General features: G+C 40.8%; 1 protein-coding gene and 1 long non-coding RNA gene across 4 annotated transcripts in view; one reads left to right on the top strand and one right to left on the bottom strand.

Moving 5' to 3' along the window:
- Positions 1–24,425, top strand: part of LOC123729038 (uncharacterized) — a 41,675-nt gene that overhangs the window by 5,939 nt on the left and 11,311 nt on the right. For 2 of the 3 annotated variants that reach the window (XR_014381708.1, XR_014381706.1), the window contains exon 2: positions 14,783–14,934. This is a non-coding gene — a long non-coding RNA (uncharacterized LOC123729038). Of the gene's footprint in view, positions 1–8,454; positions 8,543–14,782; positions 14,935–24,425 lie in introns of those variants that run through there. The other variant, XR_014381707.1, reaches the window with a different exon arrangement.
- On the bottom strand, positions 1,837–24,242 carry LOC106579610 (myosin-7). The gene is made up of 40 exons (XM_014159700.3): positions 24,196–24,242; positions 24,038–24,079; positions 21,846–22,054; positions 20,395–20,538; positions 20,147–20,303; positions 20,030–20,057; positions 19,840–19,945; positions 18,592–18,684; positions 18,135–18,198; positions 17,946–18,044; positions 17,409–17,512; positions 16,634–16,772; positions 16,416–16,534; positions 16,062–16,211; positions 15,800–15,970; positions 15,319–15,628; positions 15,149–15,222; positions 14,771–14,976; positions 14,551–14,674; positions 13,898–14,034; positions 13,553–13,808; positions 13,098–13,340; positions 12,839–13,015; positions 12,600–12,745; positions 12,429–12,519; positions 11,559–11,948; positions 11,326–11,452; positions 11,110–11,228; positions 10,828–11,024; positions 8,902–9,085; positions 8,369–8,534; positions 7,084–7,208; positions 6,688–6,996; positions 6,380–6,583; positions 5,982–6,278; positions 5,727–5,831; positions 5,532–5,627; positions 5,302–5,436; positions 3,198–3,246; positions 1,837–1,962 (listed from the first exon to the last, which is right to left on the bottom strand). The coding sequence occupies exons 3-39, from the start codon at positions 22,044–22,046 to the stop codon at positions 3,226–3,228; spliced, it is 5,814 nt and encodes a 1,937-aa protein (XP_014015175.2). The 5' UTR covers positions 22,047–22,054; positions 24,038–24,079; positions 24,196–24,242; the 3' UTR covers positions 1,837–1,962; positions 3,198–3,225.

Below are 24,425 nucleotides of genomic sequence, written 5' to 3'. Positions count from 1 at the left end.
GGGCAACAGATGACGAACAATCTGTTTCCCTTCCATTTTGGACTTATTTTATTGTACTGATCAACAACATTTGCATTAAAGTAGCTTATTTGATTAAGAAGTGCGCTGTCTCTTTAATTAGTAATGCAGTCATTCACGAGGCAAGAGGGGGACTGCCTGGAGTCAGTTCGCTGAGGCAATAGATAATCTTTTGGGGGAGATGTGAGAGAGAGACCGAGTAAGTGAAGGAATAAAGTTTTGGTGGCAATAAGCTTTGAAATATAGCATAATTTGCATGTTATCATAAACAAAGTACCATGGTAGTGAATTGATGATAGCTTCAGCTGTAAGCTAGCAAGACAAGTTAGCCTAGAAAGCTGGAAGTTACCGGCATCTTCTTGCATTGTAAAGTGTTCTAGCCTGTATGGACATTGTTTTGTGAACAGTAATGAACAGTTTCAACATTTCTACATGCTGTGTTGCATTATTCAAATGTGGTACGGTGATTTCGCGCTATAAGGGGGACATCGGCTGCGCTGATAGACAGAGTGGATTTTTATTTTATTTTACCCCTTTTTCTCCCCAATTTTGTAGTATCCAATTGATAGTTACAGTCTTGTCTCATCGCTGCAACTCCCGTACGGACTCGGGAGAGGTGAAGTTCGAGAGCCATGTGTCCTCTGAAACACAACCCAACCCAACCAAGCCGCACTGCTTCTTGACACAATGCCCGCTTAACCCGGAAGCCAGCCACACCAATGTGTACTAGGAAACACTGTACACCAGGCAACCGTGTCAGCGTGCATGCGTCCGGCCCGCCACAGGAGTCACTAGAACACGATGGGACAAGGACATTCCTGCTCGGCCAACCCCTCCCCTAACTCAGACGACGCTGGGCCAATTGTGCACCGCCCTATGGGTCTCCTGGTTGCGACCGGCTGCAACAGAGCCTGGACTCGAACCAGGATCTCTAGTGTAGAGGTCGACCGATTAATCGGAATGGCCGATTAATTAGGGCCGATTTCAAGTTTTCATAACAATCGGAAATCTGTATTTTTGGACACCGATTGTGGAATTTTTTTGTTGTTGTTTGTTTTTGTTTTTTACACTTTATATTTAACTAGGCGAGTCAGTTAAGAACACATTCTTATTTTCAATTACGGCCTAGCAACGGTGGGTTAACTGCCTTGTTCAGGGGCAGAACGACAGATTTTTACCTTGTCAGCTTGGGGATTCGTTTTTGCAACCTTCCAGTTACTAGTTCAACGCTCTAACCACCTGCCTTACATTGCACTCCACGAGGATGACTACATGTTACGCGAGGGCAGCAAGAAGCCATGTAATCATGTAGTAAACAAAAAGTGTGGTTGAGAGAATTCCAAGAGTGTGCAAAGCTGGCATCAAGGGAAAGGGTGGCTACTTTGAAGAATCTCAAATATAAAATACATTTGGATTTGTTTACACTTTTTTGGTTACTACATGATTCCATATGTGTTATTTCATAGTTTTGATGTCTTCACTATTATTCTACAATGTAGAAAATAGTAAAAATAAAGAAAAACCCTGGAATGAGTAGGTGTATCCAAACTTTTGACTAGTACTGTATGTCAATAGATAAATGTTATATAATGCGAGTGCTAGTGGGAAAGTCACTTTCTGTCCAGCATGCCACTGGGCCATGTAATTAGAAGTCAATTTGAGTTAAATAACCAAATTAGATTATGGAACATACCAAAAATATTTTATCAAAATGTCCTATTCGTAATGGAATCAACACCAACCCTGATAGATGTCTATACCAGACATGAAAAACCTTTGGCATACAGGTAACATGTTACAAGGAATACACAGAGGGGCTATTTTAAATTTAGTTTATTCTTTATTCTGCTCATGTTACATGGAGAATATAGAAAACTTAAACACTACAGTCAAGACATTTTCAGAAAGGTCCATCCGAGAGCTTCACTCTTCATCATGTCCTTTCTGTGACAAAGAAGATAGATAAAGGTTGAGAAAATGTACTAACGTTGTTATTAAATACTGTTCTTCATTTAAAGGAACCATTATGTTTAAGTCTTACAATCAAATCTTACAATAAATAATTTACAAAAACAGTTTTGCTTGCCATTGCACAGAAAGTGAACACTGAAACCATTATGCTTTTGAAATAATGTTTAAAAAATAGTTAAAAGTGAACAATAATCCAATTCATATTTGATTCTGTCTTATAATGAGTGTACAAAACATTAGGAACACTTCATAATATTTAGTTGCAACCCCTTTTGCCCTCAGAGCAGCCTCAATTAATCTCGTTCCACAGGGATGTTGGACCATGTTGACTCCAATGCTTTCCACATGTCACGACTTCTGTCGAAGTCGGTCCCTCCTTGTTCGGGTGGCGGTCGACGTCACGGCCTTCTAGTCATCGCCGATCCACTTTTCATTTTCCATTTGTTTTGTCTTTGTCTTACACACCTGGTTTCAATTCCCCAATTACTTGTTCATTATTTAACCCTCTGTTCCCCCATGTTTGTTTGTGAGTAATTGTTTATTTGTGATACGGTCCGTTATTGTGGGCTCGATTTATTGTGTTGTATTTTGTGAATTCTGAGTAAAACTATGTTTATTACTCATATCTGCTGTCCTGCGCCTGACTCCTCAACACCAGCTATACACAGGCATTACCACACCACAGTTGTGACAAGTTGGCTCGATGTCCTTTGGGTGGTGGACAATTCTTAATACACACAGGAAACGGTTGAGCGTGAAAAACCCAGCATCATTGCAGTTCTTGACAAACTCAAACTGGTGCGCCGGGCACCTACTACCATACCCCGTTCAAAGGTACTTAAATCTTTTGTCTTGCCCATTCGCCCTCTGAATGGCACACATACATAATCCATGTCTCAACTGTCTTAAGGCTTAAAAATCCTTCTTTAACTGGGCTCCTCCCCTTCATCTACACTGATTGAAGTGGATTTAACAAGTGACATCAATAAGGGATCATAGCTTTCACCTGGTTAGTCTGTCATGGAAAGCCGAGGTGTTCCTAATGTTTTGTACACTCAGTGAATATAAAAATATGTCATGTGAATGATAGTATAGCTGTTTGACATCAAATACTTACAAAGCTATTGATGTAGAAGCTGTTGACATAGTTGACATGAGGGAATTTGCAAATTATAATCAATATAATTATTTTGATGGAAAGAACTGACCTGGGAGTTGGCATCACAACTCTTGGCCTCACTCCTCATCCTTTCCTTTCTGTGACAGAGAAGATGAATTGATCATGAGCATTTGTTTTATTTTACGGTGTGAAGGAAAACATTTTATACTGCCATATACTGTGTTCTTAAAATGATATGGTTGGAAACTTCAACAGGTATGTACAGTATGTATATTATGGTAAATGGTTTGTGTTTGTTTTTAGAAATCTGTATTTTTTAAACCATCAGACCATCAAAAATTCTGTTTTAAACCATTTTGTTTTACGTTTTATATTGAAAGTCCACAGGTTTCTTTTGCTTCAATAGAGTGATCAGGGGCATGCAACTATATTTTTCCTTTCCTACACATTCAGCAAAAAAAAGCTTCATTTTCGAGCTCTGGAGTGGTGCAGCTGTCTAAGGCTCTGCATCTCAGTGCTAGAGTTGTCACTACAGACACTGGTTCGATTCCAGGCTGTATCACAACTGGCTGTGTTTGGGAGTCCCATAGGGTGGCGCACAATTGACCCAGCGTCGTTAGGGTTTGGCTGGGGTAGGCCGTCATTGTAAATAAGAATTTGTTCTTAACTGAAAAAAACGTCAGATGACAACAGAAGTGCAATGCTATTTTGGCTAACAAGTAAATTAGATATTCTTTGCAGAAACGATACATGGTCATCATATTTCTCGTGTTTATCATAGAAAGAATGTAGCCAACTGTATTTCCTAATGTTTTGTTAATCTTGCATTTTACCAGAGTAAAGTACACAGAGAAAAGTAGCGGAGAAAAGTAGCTACACATCAGTCAGACTGCTATCTGCTGATAGAATGCCTGTTAGTGAATGCGGGAATTTGATTGGTCTAACGACATGAGCAAGGATTTCTTATCTGAGTGGGGAAGTGCAACTGAAACACAACATTAGTCAGAAGCCGAGCAGAAATGACAATAAGAAACATTTTAGATCTACAATACGTTTACAAAAGCGATTTGTACTTTTTTTCTGCGTGAAAACGCAGAATTCTGCATTAACGCAACCCCTCCTGGTATGGAATACACTATGAACATCATGCTGTCCCTATACAGATACTAAACAAGTACCTGATCCACCTTACTGTGTAATACACTCAAGAGTTTACAAAACATTTATTAGAGCAATTATGTCCAATTAAGGAATTCAACGAACACAAATAAATAAGTTGGGGCACTATGAAATCTGTTCAATTTCTTGCCTAATTCGGTTTTTTCCGTTTTGTGTATCCAGGTTTCTGTTTTTAGCCCAGTTTTTTCTGGGGTTTTTTGCACTCAAAATTGCACATTTTTAATAGAAAAACAACTAAATTGGATGTTCTAAGTCCACAACAATGGTTTAACAACATCAGGAGACCACTTTTGAGGTCTGGGAAAAATCTAATACATTTTCATTTTTGGGTGTAGATACCATTTAATTCAACTGGGCACCAGCAAGAGACTTGTTTGGTTAGTGGTGTTTCTGTACCACACATGTAATTGCAGAGTTTGCTAAACAAATCGCCACTGGATTGATGCAAATAATCATGATATCGTGATACCAGGTATTCTTACTTTGTAGTTAACATTTAATTGAGAAGGCTTTTGGGAAACCCTTTCCATCTACCAGAAAACGGTTATCATTATTAGCATCATCGCTAACAGCTACACAAAGTGGTAGACAAACACAAAGAAAGGGGCATTCCTGCGTTGCCTCTTCAGAAAGTTTAAGGAAAATACGAATCACTGATGGATTTTGTTACTGTATTATGATAATCTTGGGCAATACATTTATTTGATTTCCTACAAAGTTCAATACATTGTTGCTCTTCAACTACAGGATGTACTACAGAAAATTGTTAAACCTGTTTGTGGCACAAATTCAAGGAGTAATCTAAAACAATTTAGGGTGAGACACAATTTAATTAAAGGGGAACTCCTCTAAAAAAACTGGAATATAAATAACGATAATATGAATAGCAATTTGATGTAATATGCCTTAAAGCTATTCAAAGTTTAGGTTTTTGCCATCTACATGGGAACACTACAGTACATGGGATGTTTGAAATGATCCTTTTGGACTCTTGAAAAAGTAACTTTACTGACCTTGGAGCTGGAATCACGACTCTTGGCTCTCATCTTGTTAACCTGAGACTCAGCAATATCAGCCCTCTCCTCTGCCTCATCCAGTTCATGCTGAATCTTGCGGAACTTGCCCAAATTAGCATTGGCTTGTTCCTCCTGTGAAATGTTTTAAGTATGATTTAAGTTTTTAGCAAACAACAATTTGAGAATTACAGATGTATCAGTTGGATGATGGAACGTTTTCTACTTACAGCCTCCTCTGAAGTTCTCTTGTAGGATTTGACCTTCAGCTGCAGTTTGTCCACCAGGTCCTGAAGACGGGACAAATTCTTACGGTCTTCCTCAGTCTGTAGCCAAAAAGAAAGGAAAAAATTGTCATTTGTGTGTCTTACATTTGATTCTTAACATGTTAATAGTGCATTGTTAAATTAAAATATATGATGTACCTGGTAGGTGAGCTCCTTGATGCGTCTCTCATATTTACGGACTCCTTTCACAGAATCACTGCTCCTCCTTTGCTCCATTTCCACTTCACTCTCTAGCTCCCTCACCTAGAAAGACATGATGAATGTTAACACATTAATTCCAATTATGTTGTTAGTTACCACTGCCTTTAATATTAAAGCTAGAAATATGACTATAAATATGAAAAATGATTTAGAATTAATAGAAGATTATGAGGTTGGGCCTCAGACACTTACTCTGGACTCCAGCTTCTGGATCTGCTTCTTGCCACCTTTCATGGCAATTTGTTCAGCTTCATCCAGGCGGTGCTGCAGGTCCTTGATGGTCTGCTCCATGTTCTTTTTCATGCGCTCCAGATGAGAACTGGTGTCCTGCTCCTTCTTCAGCTCCTCTGCCATCATGGCAGCATCAGTAATGGCCTTTTTGGCCTTTTCCTCAGCGTTTCTGCACTCCTGCACAGCCTCCTCCACTTCATTCTGAAGCTGGGATGTGTCACCCTCTAGCTTCTTCTTCTGGCTCAACAGGCTGGTGTTCTACACATATATATGACAAATTTATTTTAATATAACCTCAACAAATCTCAAATCACAGATATTTTAAGGAGAACACGAATTGTTATCTATTACCATCTTACCTGTGAGTGCAGCAGCTGAACTCTCTCACTAACATCCAGCAGTTCCTGCTCAGCCAGTTTGCGGCCTCTCTCAGTCTGCTCCACCATGGCTCTCAACTCATCCAGCTCAGCCTGCATCAGGTTGTTACGTCTCTCTATAATAGCAATGTTCTCCTTCAGGTCATCACTGCCACGAAGAGCATCATCCAGCTGCATTTGAGAATCCTGTAGAGAGAATTGATTTTACTATATTTTGTTTCACAGTGTGGTTTGGCTTTTTGTGAAGGCACAAGCAATGTTTTTAATTCACAATGGTGTGGAAGTATTACCTTCAGATGGGAATGAAGACCCTTAAGTTGCTTCTGGGCCTCTGTTGCCTGCCTGTTAGCCTGGCTGAGCTGGATCTCCATCTCATTGAGATCTCCCTCCATCTTCTTCTTCAGCCTGAGAGCTTCATTCCTGCTGCGAGTCTCTGACTCCAGGGAGCTTTGCAGGGTATCCACCACTCTCTGCTGGTTCCTCTTATTCATCTCCATCTCCTCATCCTTCTCCACTAGCTTCCGTTCAATGTCAGCTTTGACCTGATTGAACTCCAGCTGTGCTCTCATGATCTTGCCCTCCTCATGCTCTAGGGAGCCCTATGAGAACACAGCCACCCATAGTTTAGAAGATTTTACAATTCAATTCTGGTACTTTCACTATGAGTAAATGTTTTCTATTCTTACCTCAGCTTCCTCTAGAGCTGACTGTATCTCAGCCTTCTCCTGCTCCAGCTGTTTACGGATCTTCTCCAGCTCATGGATGCTCTTTCCGCCCTCACCAAGTTGCTCAGTCAAGTCAGAAATTTCCTCTGTGGAAAAATGTAATTGTACATCAGAATATTTGTTATCTCTATTGTTATTGTCCTTTCCATATTTAATTGACTAAGTCATGCTATTTAGTGATAAGAAGGATAATAAGAAGAATAAAGATAATAAATTGACACAATTTCCCCAAATGTTATTCCGCTACCGAATATGTTTTATTATGATAATTTATTTAAACTCAATTTAATTATACATATTCTCTTTTACAGAACGTGAATAGATCAATTGATAGTGACAGAGTCACACATTGTATAAGATGCAGGGATGCAAACTAGTCGCCTTTCAAAATGTTAAAATGCTTTCGGCGAAATTCGTTTTGAATCCAAAATAGGTAACATACTTGATTCGTATAGATCTGATGATAATTTTTTATAAATGTTTTTGTGTAATATGCTTGTTTTGATCACTACTGGCTATAAGCGAACGAGGGATGTGTTTGTATTTTAAGATGTTTTTTTCCCAAGTGCAATATTTAGTGTGTGTGTGTGTGGTCACATCCGTTCTATTATAAAGGCTGTCATGGCTAACCAATATCAATGTATTGTTTATTCTGTGGACTTGAGTGCTATTTGCAGTAAAGTCTAGGCAACAAATAACATTTGATAGCTTTCCTTACATTTTTTTGCTATGAGTTAGGTTCACATTAACCACTTTTTAGTTTACACAGAGACTGATCATGTAGATAATAATCTTTGTTGTTTAATTAGTACACAGTTTAAACCTGCATTTCAAGAAGGGATCCAGCCTGAAAGTCACTAGAAATTTGCATTTTAAAGCAGCGTGTTTCTGTGCAAAGAAAATTTGTCACCTTTTTGGGCCCTCACCAGTTTGCATCCCTGAAGATGGCTTCCCAAACAAAGTACAATTTCTTTGACTCCTCGACTTTAGGTCATAGCTCAGCTTCTGAATGTCATAGAGACAACCAAATATATTCCCATGTGCATCAGAGTTGTGCCTTTCTCTGGCAGTTTGCTGCTTTTTTTCTAGCCTAAAGCATCGCAGATCGTTGTTTTGTGAATTGTTCCCTTCAAATCAAGGAAGGTCTCGTGCCCCCCCATGAAACGTGGGCTCCCCCTATGCCGAGCCCTAGCATAGGGGAACCCCTGTACTAAGTTATTTAGTCCAATAATGCATATGCTCTGACCTTGGAGGTTCTTGTTCTCTCTTTTCATGGACTCCAGATGATCCAGAGATTCCTCATAAGAGTTCTTGAGTTTGAAGAGTTCAGTGCTGAGAGATCTGGCCTCTTTCTGGGAACTCTCCAGCTCAGTCTGAGCCTCTTCAAACTTCTGCTTCCACTCAGCCAGGACCTGTAAACGTAAGTGGTTTCAATACAGTATATTATTAGGATAAGATGTACTTTATTGTCCATTAACTTACAGAAGAAAGAGGCTCACAACCCAAGCCCCTGAGACACACAGGGGCAGGAAGCAATGGGTCAGCCGCATTACTGCACCCCTGGAGCAATTATAGGGGGTTAAGTGCCTTGCTCAAGGGCACAACTCCAGGCGATGGTAGGATAATGTCAGCAAACCTCCGGTTACCGGCTCACTTCTCACCAGGTTTTCCAGTCTGAAGTTGCTGGCCCACTTCTCTAACCACTAGGCTACCTGGCTGCCCCTATCATGTACTATAATGAAGGCTAATAGGACTTGAGTATACCATTTATTTTCTTACCTTGTCGAAGTTCCTTTGCTTTTTGTCCAGAGCGGCAGCAGCTGCATTGGATCTCTCCACATCCACCATGAGATCTTCAATCTCATTCTGGAGTCTGTGTTTGGTCTTCTCCAGGGAGGAGCATTTAGCATTAACAGCTTCCACAGCTTCCTCTGCATCCTGCAGACGCTGAGCCAGCTTCTTCCTGGATTGACATAGATGAGAAACATTTAAGACATCTGCCTTTTTTCTGTCTGATATTTAATGATTGTAGAGTGCATTTGGAAAGTATTCAGACCCACATTTTGTTACATTACAGACTTATTCAAAAATGTATTAAATTATATATTTTTCTCATCAATCTACACACAATAACCCATAACGACAAAGCAAAAACAGATTTTTATCAATTTTAGCAAATTTCTTAAAAATAAAAAACAGAAATACCTTATTTACATAATTATTCAGACCCTTTGCTATGAGACTCGAAATTGAGCTCAGGTGCATCCTGTTTCCATTGATCATCCTTGAGATGTTTCTACAACTTGACTGGAGTCCACCTGTGATAAATTAAATTGTTTGGACGTAATTTGGAAAGACACACACGTCTATATAAGGTCCAACAGTTGACAGTGCATGTCAGAGATAAAACCAAGCCATGAGGTCAAAGGAATTGTCTGTAGAGCTCCGAGAGAGGATTGTGTCGAAGCACAGATCTGGGGAAGGGTACCAAAAAATGTCTGCAGCATTGAAGGACGCCAAGAACACTAGCCTCCATCATTCTTAAATGGAAGACGTTTGGAACCACCAAGACTCTTCCTAAAGCTGGCCGCCCGGCCAAACTGAGCAATCGGGGGAGAAGGGCCTTTTGTAGGGAGGTAACCAAGAATCCGGTGGTCACTCTGACAAAGCTCCAGAGTTCCTCTGGAGATGGGAGACCCTTCCAGAAGGACAACCATCTCTGCAGCACTCCACCAACCAGGCCTTTATGGTAGAATGGCCAGACGGATGCCACTCCTCAGTAAAAGGCACATGACAGCCTGCTTGGAGTTTGCCAAAAGGCACCTAAAGGACTCTCAGACCATGAGTAAACGATCCTCTGGTCTGATGAAACCAAGATTGAACTGTTTGGCCTGAATGCCAAGCGTCATGTCTGGAGGAAACCTGGCACCATCCCTACGGTGAAGCATGGTGGTGGGATGTTCTTCAACGGCACGGACTGGGAGACTATTCAGGATTGAGGGATAGATGAACAGAGCAAAGTACAGAGAGTTCCTTGATGAAAACCTGCTCAAGAGCACTCAGACCTAAGACTGGTGCGAAGGTTCACCTTCCAACAGTACAACGACCCTAAGCACACAGCCTAGACAACACAGGAGTTGCTTCGGGTCAAGTCTCTGAATGTCCTTGATTTGCCCAGCCAGAACCCAGAATTGAACCTGATCGAACATTTCTGGAGAGACCTGAAAATAACTGTGCAGCGACACTCCCCATCCAACCTGACAGAGGTTGAGAGGATCTACAGAGAAGAATGGGAGAAACTCCCAAAATGCAGGTGTGTCAAGCTTGTAGCGTCATACCGAAGAATACTCAAGGCTGTAATCGCTGCCAAAGGTGTTTCAACAAAGTACTGAGTAAAGGGTCTGAATGTTAATGTAAATCTGATGTTTCAGTAATTTTTTTGTTATTAATTTGCTAAAATTTCTAAAAACCTGTTTTACTTTGTCGTTATGGGCTATTGTGTGTAGGTAGATTGATTAGGGAAAAAGACAATTTAATCAATTTTCGAATAAGGCTTTAACGTAACAAAATGTGGAAAAAGTCAAGGGGTCTGAATACTTTCTGAATGCGCTCTATATCAGGTAATTCAAGTATCATTCATGTACTTTTATGTGTCACTAATTCAGCCAAGGTTGAATAGCCTTAAAAGTAAGAAAACATCCTTACTTTGCATCTTCAAGCTCCTCGGTCTTCTGGATGGCATCAGTTTCATACTTGGTTCTCCACTGAGCCACTTCAGCATTAGCTTTGGACATGCCACGCTGTAGCTCAGCCTTGGCCTCCTGCTCCTCCTCATACTGCTCCCTCAGCAGATCTGAGTCATGGCGAGCAGACTGCACTGCATGGGCAAGTGCGTTCTTTGCCTGGTAAGGACATTTTGTAAAGAATCAAATTATGCCGGAGGTTAAATGAAGTTGATTATTGACACTTCATTTTTTGTATAAATACCTTGACTTCCTCCTCCAGTTGTCTCTTGAGGTCTTCAATCTGCTGAACGTTGGACTGCTTACCTCTGGTCAGTTGAGAGACCAGAGAGTCCTTCTCCTCCAGCTGTCTGGCAAGTTCACCTGTTTTAATGCAATTCTAATTATTTCAAATGATATTACTTATTTGGTTATTTGTTGTTGCTGTTCATGTGAATGTCCCGATTTTTAGTTAATATACCATTCTCAGTTTGAAGCTTTGCTTTCTGCATGGTGAAATCATTGATGGATCGCTGTCCTTCCTCAGCTTTCGTCCTGTATTCACTCATCTGGTCCTCGAGAGTGCGGCACATTTTCTCCAAGTTTGTCTAAAAACAGATTTGTTTTTGAATGACAGAAGACCGTCACTAGATTCCATCTTTAAAAAGCATGTACCGATAACACATTTTATGATTGCTTAGTGATACCACATACTTTGGACTTCACAATCTGCTCCATGTTGGAGGCCACATCATCCAGCTCCAGCCTGAGCTCACTCTTCTCCTTCTCCAGCTTCTGCTTCACTCTCTGAAGGTTGTCAATCTGCTCTCCCAGGTCAGCCACACTGTCAGCATTTTTCTTCCTCAGAGAGGCAGCTGTAGCCTCATGCTGCAGAGTAGCCTCTTCAAGGTCTCTGCGCACCTTCTGGAACTCAGCCTCCCTCTTCTTGTTCATCTCAATCTGGGCAGCAGTGGCTCCACCTGCCTCCTCCAGCCTCTCACTGATCTCCTCCAGCTCTCTGGCCAAGTCTGCCCTCTGTTTCTCCACCTTGGCACGGGCAGCTCTCTCAGACTCCAGCTCTTCCTCCAGCTCCTCAATGCGGGCCTGAAATGGAGGGAATTACGATTTACAGAACAAGTGTCAAGTGTACAATGGGGGAAAGAGTACTGAAATATCCTTCTCAAGTAAAAGTAAATGGTAGATAATTTAAAAAGTACTCTGAGTACTTCATTAAGCTTGATAATTTTGCTAAGGGTATCTGAATGTTGTTACACATATTTTCCATGCATTAAATTGAAAAAGTAAAAGTTCGTTTATTTTATTAATAGCAACAAGGCAACATTTGAAAATAAATTAAACATTCAAAGCGATTAAAATCAGGGGTGTAGGGATTACTGAAATATTTTTCTTAAGTAGAATATTGTTACACAACATTTTACTCAACTAGAATAAAATTACTGACTTTAAAAAAAAATACTCAGAAAAGCTACTCAATTACATTAACTAGAGTAGTTGTAATTCGTTACTTTACAACTCTACAAGTGTAACAGAAAGATTCCCTTTTCAATAATGCTATTGAAATACCTGCAGCTCTTTCAGTTTCTTCTGAAGTTGGGCACTCATGGCCTGTTCATCCTCAATCTTGCTGTTGAGTTGGCTCATCTCAAAGTCCTTCCTATTAAAAAGAACATGCTTTTTGAGAAAGCATTTCTACTGAATAATATTCTATAACCATTTTTTGATCTTTGATCTTACTTCTTCATTCTCTCCTCCATTTGCTGCTTGTCGTTCTCCAGGTCCATTAGGCTCTCCTGGGTCAACTTCAAGTCTCCTTCCAGCTTTCTTTTGGCTCTCTCAAGGTCCATCCTCACCTTCTTCTCTTGCTCCAGAGACCCTTCAAGCTGATGAAGGATATATTAAACAATATTGTACTGTAGTCTATTTTAGAATATTACTTATTTTGTCATATTTATGAATTCCTATTTAATACTCACATCATCAACTTGCTGTTCCAGTTTGGCTTTGGCCTTGGTCAGTGTGTTGACCTTGTCCTCCTCACTCTGCAGGTCATCCAATGTTTGCTGATGAGCCTCCTGCAGAGCCTTCTTCTCCTTGGTCAGCTTGGCAATGATTTCGTCCAGAGCTGCCATCTCTTCAGTAAGGTTTTTAACCTAAGGAAACAATGTCATTACGCTTTCATCCAAAACAATCAATTGGCGTTTTAACAATACAAGAATGAAGAACAACTTTTACCTTGTTCTCTGTGGCATGCTTTTCCTTCTCCACTTTAGCCAGAGTGAGCTCCAGATCATCAATGTCCTTCTTGAGTTCTGAGCACTCATCTTCCAGCTTCCTCTTCTTAGCAGTCAGCTCTGAATTCATCTCCTCCTCATCCTCCAGTCTTTCTGTCAGCTCTTTGGCTTTGGCCTCAAGCTGGATTTTGCTCTTGATCAGACCCTCGCATCTCTCTTCAGCATCACCAATAGTGTCTTCTGACTGTCAATGTGTCAGTATATTGTAAGTATATCAAATTTTCTGTTTGGTGGCAAAATATTTGGAGACTACAAATGCTCCGCTGATTGTGCATACCTATTTAGCAAATCATGTCTCCTTTTTCTCTGTTTTTACATTTCTGTAGTTAGCTAAGGCAGTATTGACAAAGGATGTGAGTGCAGCAACGTAACTGTAGTGCAGTTAAAGCTACTCACAGTTTGAACAGCGATCTGCAGGTCATTCTTCTCTTGGATAAGGGAGACCATCTTCTCTTCCAGCTCCTTTCTACGGGCTTCACTTTTAGCATAAGCCTCTTTAAGCTTCAGGAATTCTTCCTTCATGTTCGCCATCTCCTTCTCAGTCTCTGCTGACTTCAGCAGAGGTTTAATCTTGAAGTACATCTTCATCCAGGGCCAATTCTTGACACCCATGAAGGCACGAATGTTCCATTGGATCACAAGCAAGGCATCCCTGTGAAATGAAATAGAAGTAGCTTTTTATACACCCTTTTCCACCTCCACCATATTGTCTGCAGAAGTTTTATCTATTCTTATTCCAACCTGCGTTCAACAATTTTCTGGAACTCAATTCTGGCAAGGAGACCACGTGATCGGGCCTGGAGGCCAGTGATGATAAGAGCGAGACGGTCATCTCTCATCTCCTCAAGGGTACCCAGGAGACCAGCCTTGAAGAACACCTAATGATAGACAAAGGCCATCATGTGGTGGTTGGATCATCTTATATTCTGTAGGATTATATTTGTCTGCCAGTTGACCACAAATAACTTGAATGTCTTATCCCCCATGTTTATAGTCATGTTTAGATTGTTGATTTCTTGCCTCTGTGCGAAAAAGGCACAAATTGACCACAAGTTGGCCCTGGAATGAGAAATTGATTTTACAACTTACCCAGCATTTTGACCAAGATTTAAAACATTTGGCACGGTCTATCTCAAACAGTATGGCCACAATGCTTTTCATATCTTATATGTAGCCAGATCTGGATTTACTACATGGTGGCGCTACACCAAGTATATATTTGTATCTCTTGACTTGATCCATTTGGCCTAGAGACAGATGATATGTTGTAAGCATGGTCAGTGGTATATCAGCAAGTGGCATTGCTCCGGTTGACCTGATGGTGTTGTATTGGTAATATAATGCTTGGACCCTGTAATTGCTGCTATTGCTTTTCATCTATTTAGAGAACGTACCTTAGTGTGTCCTAATCTGTACTGGGTGTGGTCAATGTCCAGAGAGCCCAGAAGTTTTTCTGCTGCCTTCATGTTGTCCATGAACTGACCCTCAGGGATAGCATTTGGATTGAGGATGCGGTATCTGAATTTAAATCAGAAAGCAATTATCTTCAAAAATAGAACCCCTGAATAGGAAAACAGTTGAATTTATGCATAATAAAAGCATAATAATTTGTACCTTTGTTTGAAGTCAGCATACAGGATCCTGTTGGGGAAGCCCTTTCTACAGATCCTGATGCCTTCCAGCACACCGTTACAGCGCAGCTGGTGCATGACCAGAGGATTCTCCATGGCCCCAGGAGTCTTGGTCTCGTTGGGGATGAGGCAACGCACAAAGTGGGGGTGAGTAGACCTCAAGTTGGTCATGAGTTTACCCAAGTTCTCCTGTAAGAATTTTCTATAAATTACTCCCAGTACCTCACGAGTCATAACGGCATTTAATGCTAACATGCCAATCCACAACATAGACATGTCAAATTTAGCGCAAATATAATACATTTGTTATTATCTGCCATTTGAAAACATCAGAAGTATATTGATTTAAAGTCAGATTTACCCTGTGCAATGCAGACACAGTCTGGAAGGAAGAGCCTTTCTTCTTCTTTCCTCCAGCCGCTTTTTCTTCAGGTGCTGTATGATAATGACATCAATTAAATATACTATTGTCATGTGCATTTGTATTTATTTTAGATGTTTGTAGTCTTTGCCGATAAAAACACATAGTACCTCCTTCTGCACCAGCATAGCCCACAAAGAGGTTGGCCAGGAACTTAAGACCTGACTTCTGGAACAGTCCGACCACAGTCTCATTCAGCGGGTCCTTGTTCTTCACCAGCCAGTTACCAATGTTGTAGTCAACAGTGCCAGCATAGTGAACCAGGGAGAAATGGGCCTCTGGTCTACCCTTAATAATCCTAGGCTTCTGGAAGCATGCATTTTTGCCCAGATGGGTGTCATACAGCTTAGCTTTGAATGTAGAATCACTGGCCTTGGGGAACATGCACTCCTCTTCAAGGATGGACATGATACCCATGGGCTGAAAGGGGAAAATGAATGAAAATAAATGAATACTAAGGGAAAAGCATAGTGAATAAATATGAGAATAAGTTGTTGTTGAAGCACATTTATGAAGATTGCCCTTGTAGTGTTTGAAATCTTAAAGATTCAAACATATAAATTAAACTTCTGTGAAACTGAAGACACCAACCCTTTCAATGAGGTCAATGCAGGCAGCCAAGTCCATGCCGAAGTCAATGAACTCCCAGACGATGCCCTCTTTCTTATACTCTTCCTGCTCCAGCACAAACATGTGGTGGTTGAAGAACTGCTGCAGCTTCTCATTAGTGAAGTTGATGCACAGCTGCTCAAAGGTGTTGAACTGAAATAGAAGTTTACAGTTACTTTATTTTGTCAGCTGTAATGTTTTAGATGAATCGTTTCATGACGTGGCCTTTTATCAAATCACTCACATCAAAGATCTCAAAGCCGGCAATGTCCAGCACACCAATGAAGTGCTGGCGAGCGTTCTTTGTGTCCAGTGAAAGGTTGATTCTTATCACCATCCAGAGGAACATGTTCTCGTAAATTTTCTTTGACAGTGCACCAATGGAGTAGTTAACCTACAAAATATTGAGGAAATAATTTACCAAAACATAGGCTCCACATAAAAGCATAGGGACAGTTTCCCAGACACAGATCAGGCCTTGGACTTAAAAGCATCGTCAATGGGGAATCACAGGCATGAAAATATTAGCAACTCTAAACAGAAGTTTTATGCTCAAAATGTTTATCTCCTTGAAATCTACAACTTTTTTGAGACTCACCTGGTCGACACTCTGACCTTTGGTGACCCACTCATTTCCTACTTTGACCCTTGGGTGACACAGCCCCTTGACCAGGTCAGCAGAGTTCAGGCCCATCAGATATGCAGCTTTGTCAATATCTGTAAAGGCAAAGTTTTATGGTTGGTGGAGGCACTCTGACCGCCAGATTTTTCAGACATTACTTATGTTAAAGTGAGAGGTTTTTAATCAGTGCTCACCCTCAGTGCCATCTGCCTCTGCTTGCTCCTCCCGCTGCTTATTCTTGAACTTCATGTTGCCGTAGTGCATGATGGCCCCAGTCAGCTTATAAATGCCATTAATCTCTTCTTGGGAGAATCCAAGCACATTAAAGGCATCCTAGTTTCAAAATAAAAGCCATTGTTTTGTATTGGTGAGAGAGTTGGATACAAGTGGATTTTTACCACATGCAGTGAGTGTACAAAACATTAGGAGCACCTGCTCTTTCCATGAAATAGACTGACCAGGGGAGTTCAGTTAAAGATTTCATCCCTTGTTAATGTCACCTTCAATCAGTGTAGATGAATGAAGTGGAGGAGACAGGTTAAAGAGGGATTTTTAAGCCTTGAAACAGTTGAGACATGGATTGTGTATGTGTGCCATTCAGAGGGTGAATGGGCAAGACAAAAGATTTAAGTGCGTTTAGAACGGGGTATGTTAGTAGGTGCCAGGCGCACTGGTTTGAGTGTGTCAAGAACTTCAACTGCTGCTGGGTTTTTCACGCTCAGCAGTCTTCAATGTTTGTCAAGAATACCCAAAGTACATCCAGCCAATTTGACACATCTTTCAGAAGCATTGGATTCAACATGGGCCAGCATCCCTGTGGAACGCTTTTGACACCTTGTTGAGTCCATGAGTCCATCTCCAATGAATTGTAGGCTGTTCTGAAGGCAAAAGGGGATGCAACTCAGTATTAGGAAGGTGTTCCTAAGGATTTGACGCTCAGTGTGTACAGTATGAACATGTTTTACTCACATCAGTAGCCATTAGCTCATCTGCGTCATTAATGGAAGTTACAGTAATCTCTCCTTGGGAGATGAAGGCGTAGTCATAGGGATTGCTGGTGATGAGTAGCATCTCTGAAAATATTTAAACAGCACAGTTTGATTTGTGTTCAGGCTGTGGTATAGGCCATAACATAACATACTATTTGGAAAATTGGCATTGTACAAAAACAACAAAACAACAGTAATATTATAAATAGACAGGACGGCAAATTAGTCCAAATCAAGTTTAGAAAAACTGCACCTGGAGATTGTTTTTCATGCAGCAAATGTCAATGTTGTGTGCTTAAATGGCATTTAAATAATTGCAACTTTCTCATGGACATAGGAAATGTTACAGCATAAATCACAATACATTATGTTGTGAGTTTTACGGTTGGGAATGAGGGGGTAGCACACTCCATGCCCTGGCTGCAGCATAAGAATTTAATTGGAATTCATCAGAAATTCTCAGTTTAATTCAAATGGACCTCAAGCCCGCTCAGTACACAGTTTATTTAATACTCACCCAGCAGTTCTGGTTTCTTTTGGGACAGAATCTGGTAGAAGATGTGATAGTCTCTCTCAGCCTTGAGCTGGAAAGTTACACGTGACTTTTCCAGAAGATCTGATCAGTATGGAAAAGTGCTTTTGGTATTAATGTGTTTCCTGTCAAAGAGATCTGTTCAATTCTGAGCAAATATACTATTGTACTCACAAGTCTCAATGTCAGCAGACGAAAGCTTCCCACTGACTCCAAAATGAATTCGGATGAATTTACCCTGTAAGTTATTGTCAAAAGCAGAAATGAATGAGCACACCAGATCTGGGTTCAAGTAGTAGTAGTAGTTGTTTTATTTTTGAATACCTTCGGTGTGCTTGATTGAGCTTGAATGGGTTTAAATTCCACCTATCTGGTAGGCTCAATTAGACACTGAAAGTATTTCAAATAAAACAAATACTATTTAAACCCAGGTCTGTTGCACACATACAGTCCCAAAGGGAAGATTAGCTGATGAACCCGAGGAAGATTAGCTGACGTCACGACATCAACTAATGGGGATCCTAATAAAATTCTTATCCTAATAAAATTCAAATACAGAAGATAGTGGATCAGATGAACATTTATGATAAGATTTGAATGGTGTTTGACTGCAAACAGAGACCAAACTTACGAATCGAGAGGAGTTGTCATTTCTGATGGTCTTGGCATTACCAAAAGCCTCCAGGGCAGGATTGGCCTGGATGATCTGATCCTCCAGCGTCCCCTAGAAACCAACATCCATACAGTGAGAAAATGCTGCAATGAACACCAATACTCCATGAGTAAAAATGGATCTAATCAAATGGCTTCCCAGACTATTTGCATTGCCCGCTCCCCTCTCCCCCTCTTTTACAACCCTGCTACTCTCTGTTGTTATCATCTATGTATAGTCACTTTAATAACTCTACCTACATGTACATATTACCACAACTAACCAGTGGCCCCGCACATTAACTCTGTACCGGTACCCCCCTGTATAAGGTTGTATTCTGCGCATGTGACTAATAGAATTTGATTTGATTTGATATGCTCATCCAGCCATGAAAAATGTTTCATTTAGGATCGATAATGATGAACACAGGGCTCAACATTAACGCTTGTCCGCTTGCCTGGGGCAAGTCAAAAATAAAAAATAAATTGTTGGACAAGAAGAATATGGATTTAAGTTGTCTGAATGGACAAGTAATAAGAATCACAGAAAAATCACAATGTGTGTCATCAGTGGATCAGTGCCCTCTGGATGCAATGTGTTGCACACTGTTCTCCCAATCTCTGCAGAGCAAATCAGAGTATAATTATTGTAGGCCTTAATTGACAGGCATGAGTGGTCTTTCAATCATGCAGTCGCGAGAAAGCCACATTGCTAGTTAGTGAGTTATTTGCGCAATTATACCAACATTTTGGTCAGCAATGAAAATCCTGGAAAGGTCATGTTGTTTGCATCACCTGCATGTGCAGTGGGCCTTTGTCAGAGGAGAGGGAGAGGCATTTGATAGTGATATACAGTAGTGATATACAGACTAACTAGCAGTGGCAACCCATCATTCATCATTCATTTTGAGCCCTATATGTTTAGCTAATGTATTTATTTATTTGCCCATTTTGCATGTAATTTTGGCATTAATTCACATTACATATCAGTTTGCAAACAATAATAATTTGTATCATTGAGTTAATAAAGCCGGATAGAAACATGTTCTCTTGAGTAAGACAGATCCAATATGTTTCAGCCTAGCTCAGTGCTTCCTGTCGTGGAGGGGCAGCCAGCGAAAGCACAGAGCATAGGCGTTGGTCATTTTCTCTATTTACGCTGTGATTGGCTGTGTTCTGTCACTCATGGGGACACTACCTCATCGCAGAATCTTCATTTTCTATTTACCTTTTTTTCTTCTGCAGCGCTTTTCTTTCCACTGACAGCAGCAATGCTGGCAAAGTACTGAATGACCCTCTTGGTGTTCACAGTCTTTCCAGCACCGGATTCTCCACTGGGATTGAAAATACAAACGTCTCAGAATTGATCTTAATTTTAAATAGCCTCAATCAATGTAACCTTTGGTTGATGTACTTACGTGATAAGAACAGACTGATTTTCCCTGTCTGTTGAAAGAGAATTATCAGTAAATGTGTCATTACACAAAAATCTTTTGATATGCCAATGTAGATGAAAAGGAAAAGTGATATTTTACCTGACAACATGTACTGGTAGGCATTGTCAGAGATGGAGAAGATGTGAGGAGGAGCTTCTGTCCTCTTCTTGCCTCTGTATGCATTGACAACAGACTGATCGTACACTGGCAGCCACTTGTAGGGGTTGACAGTGACACAGAACAGCCCTGAGTAGGTCTGTGGAAGACGAGGGAGATGCAGATTTAGTTTCATCCATTTGAATGAATGTTTGATTTAATGGAGATATTAGCAGTCAGGCATGACTTACGTAGATCATCCAGGCTGCGTAACGCTCTTTGAGGTTAAACAGCACAGCAGGCTCATGCAGGAAGGTGAACATCGCCATGTCCTCAATTTTATCAAACTTTGGCGGGTTCTGGGGGTGAACGTCGTCCTCCTTCACAGTAACAGTCTGAAAGATGGGCAAATTAAATGATTTTGTTTCATTTTCAAGGTGTAGAGGTATTCACTTTGGAGACAAATCGTTACTTGATTTTTAACAAATTATCAATTTACATGTAATGCCTGATTTGCATGAAAGTTAAAGATCTCAAGTTAGAATTCTGCTCTTTGTTATACACTGTATATATAAAACTATGTGGACACCCCTTCAAATGAGTGGATTCAGCTATTTCAGCCATACCCGTTGCTGACAGGTGTATAAAATCGAGCACACAGCCATGCGATCTCCAGTAGAGCTCAGTGACTTTAAACGTGGCACTGTTGTAGGGGAAGCCCTGCTAACGCAGCCCTGGTCAACAACAGCGCATCGCGAAGTGGTAAGCCACACAAGCTTATAGAACGGGACCGGCGAGTGCTTTTGCGGGTAGCTCGTAAAAATTGTCTGTCCTCGGTTGCAACACTCATGACCGAGTTCCAATCTGCCTCTGGAAGCAACGTCAGCATGAGAACTGTTCGTTGGGAACTTCATGAAATAGGTTTCCATGGCTGAGCAGCCGCACACAAGCATAAGATCACCATGTGCATCGCCAAGCGTCAGCTGTAGTGGTGTAATGCTTGCCGCCATTGGACTCTGGAGCAGTGGAAACACGTTCTATGGCGTGATGAATCAGGATTCACCACCCAGCAGTCCAAGTGACGAATCTGGGTTTGGCGGATACCAGGAGAATGCATAGTGCCAACTGTAAAGTTTGGTGGAGGAGGAATAATGGTCTGGGGCAGTTTTTCATGGTTCGGGGTAGGCCCCTTAGTTCTAGTGACTGGAAATCTTAACGGTACAGCAAACAATGTCATTCTAGACAATTCGGCGCTTCCAACTTTGTGGCAACAGTTTGGGGAAGGCCCTTTTCTGTTTCAGCATGACAATGCCCCTGTGCACAAAGCGAGGTCCATACAGAAATGGTTTGTTGAGATTGGTGTGGAAAAACTTGACTGGCCTGCACAGAGCCCTGACCTCAACCCCATCGAACACCTTTGGGATGAATTGGAACGCCGACTGCAAGCCAGGCCTAATCGCCCAACATCAGTGCCCGACCTTACTAATGCTCTTGTGGCTGAATGGAAGCAAGTCCCCGCAGCAATATTCCAACATCTAGTGGAAAGCCTTCCCAGTGGACTGGAGGCTGTTATAGCAGCAAATGGGGGACCAACTCCATATTAATGCCAATGCTTTTGGAATGAGATGTTCGAGCAGGTGTCCACATACACTACATGGCCAAAAGTATCTTTTAATAAGAATTTTAATAGTAAAATATTTACCTTTCCAAACTCAGTATCAACGGTGACTTTAGCCCCATCTCTGCTGGTGATTGTGGCCTTGACGTACTCAACCTCAGGGTCTGGCACATAGCACTCTCTCTTTATGTCAAAGGGTCTAGTCTGGCATTCCATACGCTCCTTGTCTGACTTACGCAGATAGGAAGCTGCGGCGCCAAACTCTGCCATCAAACTGTCCCCCATTCTTAAACCTGTGCAGACAGAAACAGAGCATTGAATGCAGTATGGACATTATTTACACACAGTACCAGGTTTAAATTAATGCCGACCCCAAACTCTGCCATCAACATGTCACACATTCTTAAATTTGTGGCACAGAGCTTTGAATGCGTACAGTGGGGTTCGAAGTTATTGACACCCTTGACTGTAGAAAATAAATTATATTATTTTATACTAATACAATTGCACAGAGGAAGAGATTTTGTTTAACAAGTAATATTTTTTTCTCTCAAAAAGGTAGGAGTCAAAATGATAGACACCTCCTAAAGATTCTTATAAATGAAGTAGTCAAAAGTTTAGTAATTGGTCCCATATTCCTAGCATGCAATGATTACATCAAGCTTGTGACTCTACAAACTTGTTGGATGCATTTGCAGTTCGTTTTGGTTTTGTTTCAGATTATTTTTTGCCCAATAGAAATTTATGGTAATTAATGTATTGTGTCATTTTGGAGTCACTTTTATTGTAAATAAGAATATAATATGTTTCTAAACACTTCTACATGAATGTGGATGCAACCATGATTATGGATAATCCTGAATGAATCATGAATAATTGTGAGTGAGAAAGTTACAGAGGGTCCAAGATCATACCCCCAAGACATGCTAAACTCTCACCATTACCAATAACAGGGGGGTTAGCCTGTATGTATGTACAGGGATGGAAATTAAGCTAGCCTGGAAGTCTACAGGATGCTAGCTGTTCCCATAGACATCCAGTCATTCCGCTAATGCTAGTTAGCAATTTACCTAATACTAGTTAGCGATCTTCATTCTGAACGCAGAGACATAAAAAATGTATCCACAAGTTCACCTGACTCTGGGGAAGTAGATAAAAGGCCTCACTGAGAAAATCCATAACTATCCCTTTACTCTGGAACCAGTTTTGAAACATGCATAAAGTGATACTAGTATCCAATTTTCAAATTTATTTAGGTCTTTGAGGAAAATGTTTGGGACCGACTTTTTAAAATTAATTTAGTGAAGTATTTACAGCCATTTGATTTTGCCTAATACTTCACAAAATGTATTTTAAAAACTCGCTCCCAAACATTTTCCCCAAAGAGCTAAATAAATTGGAAAATTGGATCCTATTATCACTTTATGTATGTTCTGTATATGAGCAGTATACTGTACCAGCATGGCAGACCAATAGAACTTTAAAATACATGGAGTGGCTGTTGAGCCGACTTCTTTTTTTATTTTATTTTTTGTCCGCTGCGCTAAAACATCTGGAGCTTCCCGAAGCCTCTGCGCATGTGCGGATCACGTCCTGCGTGTGTGCATATTCTCACCTTTAGATGCAGCGAACAGGCTAATCAGGCGAATGGTCACGGTGCTTGTTATGTGATCTTGCAGACACTGATTCAGCTTTGATCTAACTTTATCTTTAAACAAGCGCCATTTGCTTGAGTAGCCTGTTCTCTGCTCATAAAGTAGAGAATATACACATTCGCAGAACAGGATCCGTACATGCGCATAAGCTTCGGAAAGCTCCGGATCTTTGAGTGAGGCCTAAAAAGTTGGATTCGCAGCCACGGCCTAAAGTAATAGCCTAAAAAAGACATGAGGGTCGAGGCAGAACACCTGTAGGCTACCATATTTAGAATCCTAGATTGATAAGACTTTATCTGAACAATATGAAGGTCAGCAAACCAATAGCACATTGAAAATAAACCAAAACATGTGAGGTTCACAGCAGACCAAAAGTAGCTAGGTCCACTGTAGCTCAAATCTACAGCTTGTGTTAGTGATGACACTGACTACATGTAATTACTATACGGGAAAGACGTATTATGCATCATATACAAGTTGACTAGATTGATGAGTACAGATCAAAATAAAAAATGGCATTAGAATAAGAATTTGGCAAACTAATAATAGTTTTCATGAAACACATTAAACCACTAGGAGGCATGTTGTAGAACCTCTATTTTAGAGGATTATGATTCTTACCTGTTGTTGGTCACACCTTGGATAGGTTGGAAAGGATCTCTACTGAGAATGAAATAGACAAATATAAAGACCAATATCAATCAACTTGGTAATGACAATTGTAAGGTCCTGCGATGATTATCTTTGCCCTCCTCAGCAGACTGCCTCTATATGCTTACCTTCAGGATGTCCAGTGCCTTGTGTCTCCCCCTGGTCTGTCTCCCCTGCTCTCCATCACTCTATATAAAGAGTGTTGCTCAGCCCTATATGGAGATGGGCCATCTATTGTAATAAATGAGTCTGATTATTTTAGAAGATCTGTATTTGGAAGTGGAGGGTGTGTTTCTCAGACCAATGAGGTGGGAGGAGGGGAGCAAAATCCCAAGGTGCATGTACAGCATCACCCTTT

Source organism: Salmo salar, chromosome 19 (assembly GCF_965601325.2).
Source record: "Salmo salar chromosome 19, fSalSal1, whole genome shotgun sequence".
Taxonomy (NCBI): Eukaryota; Metazoa; Chordata; class Actinopteri; order Salmoniformes; family Salmonidae; genus Salmo; species Salmo salar.
The sequence above is the reverse complement of the archived record's forward strand: the minus strand, read 5'-3'. Positions and strand labels throughout refer to the sequence as shown.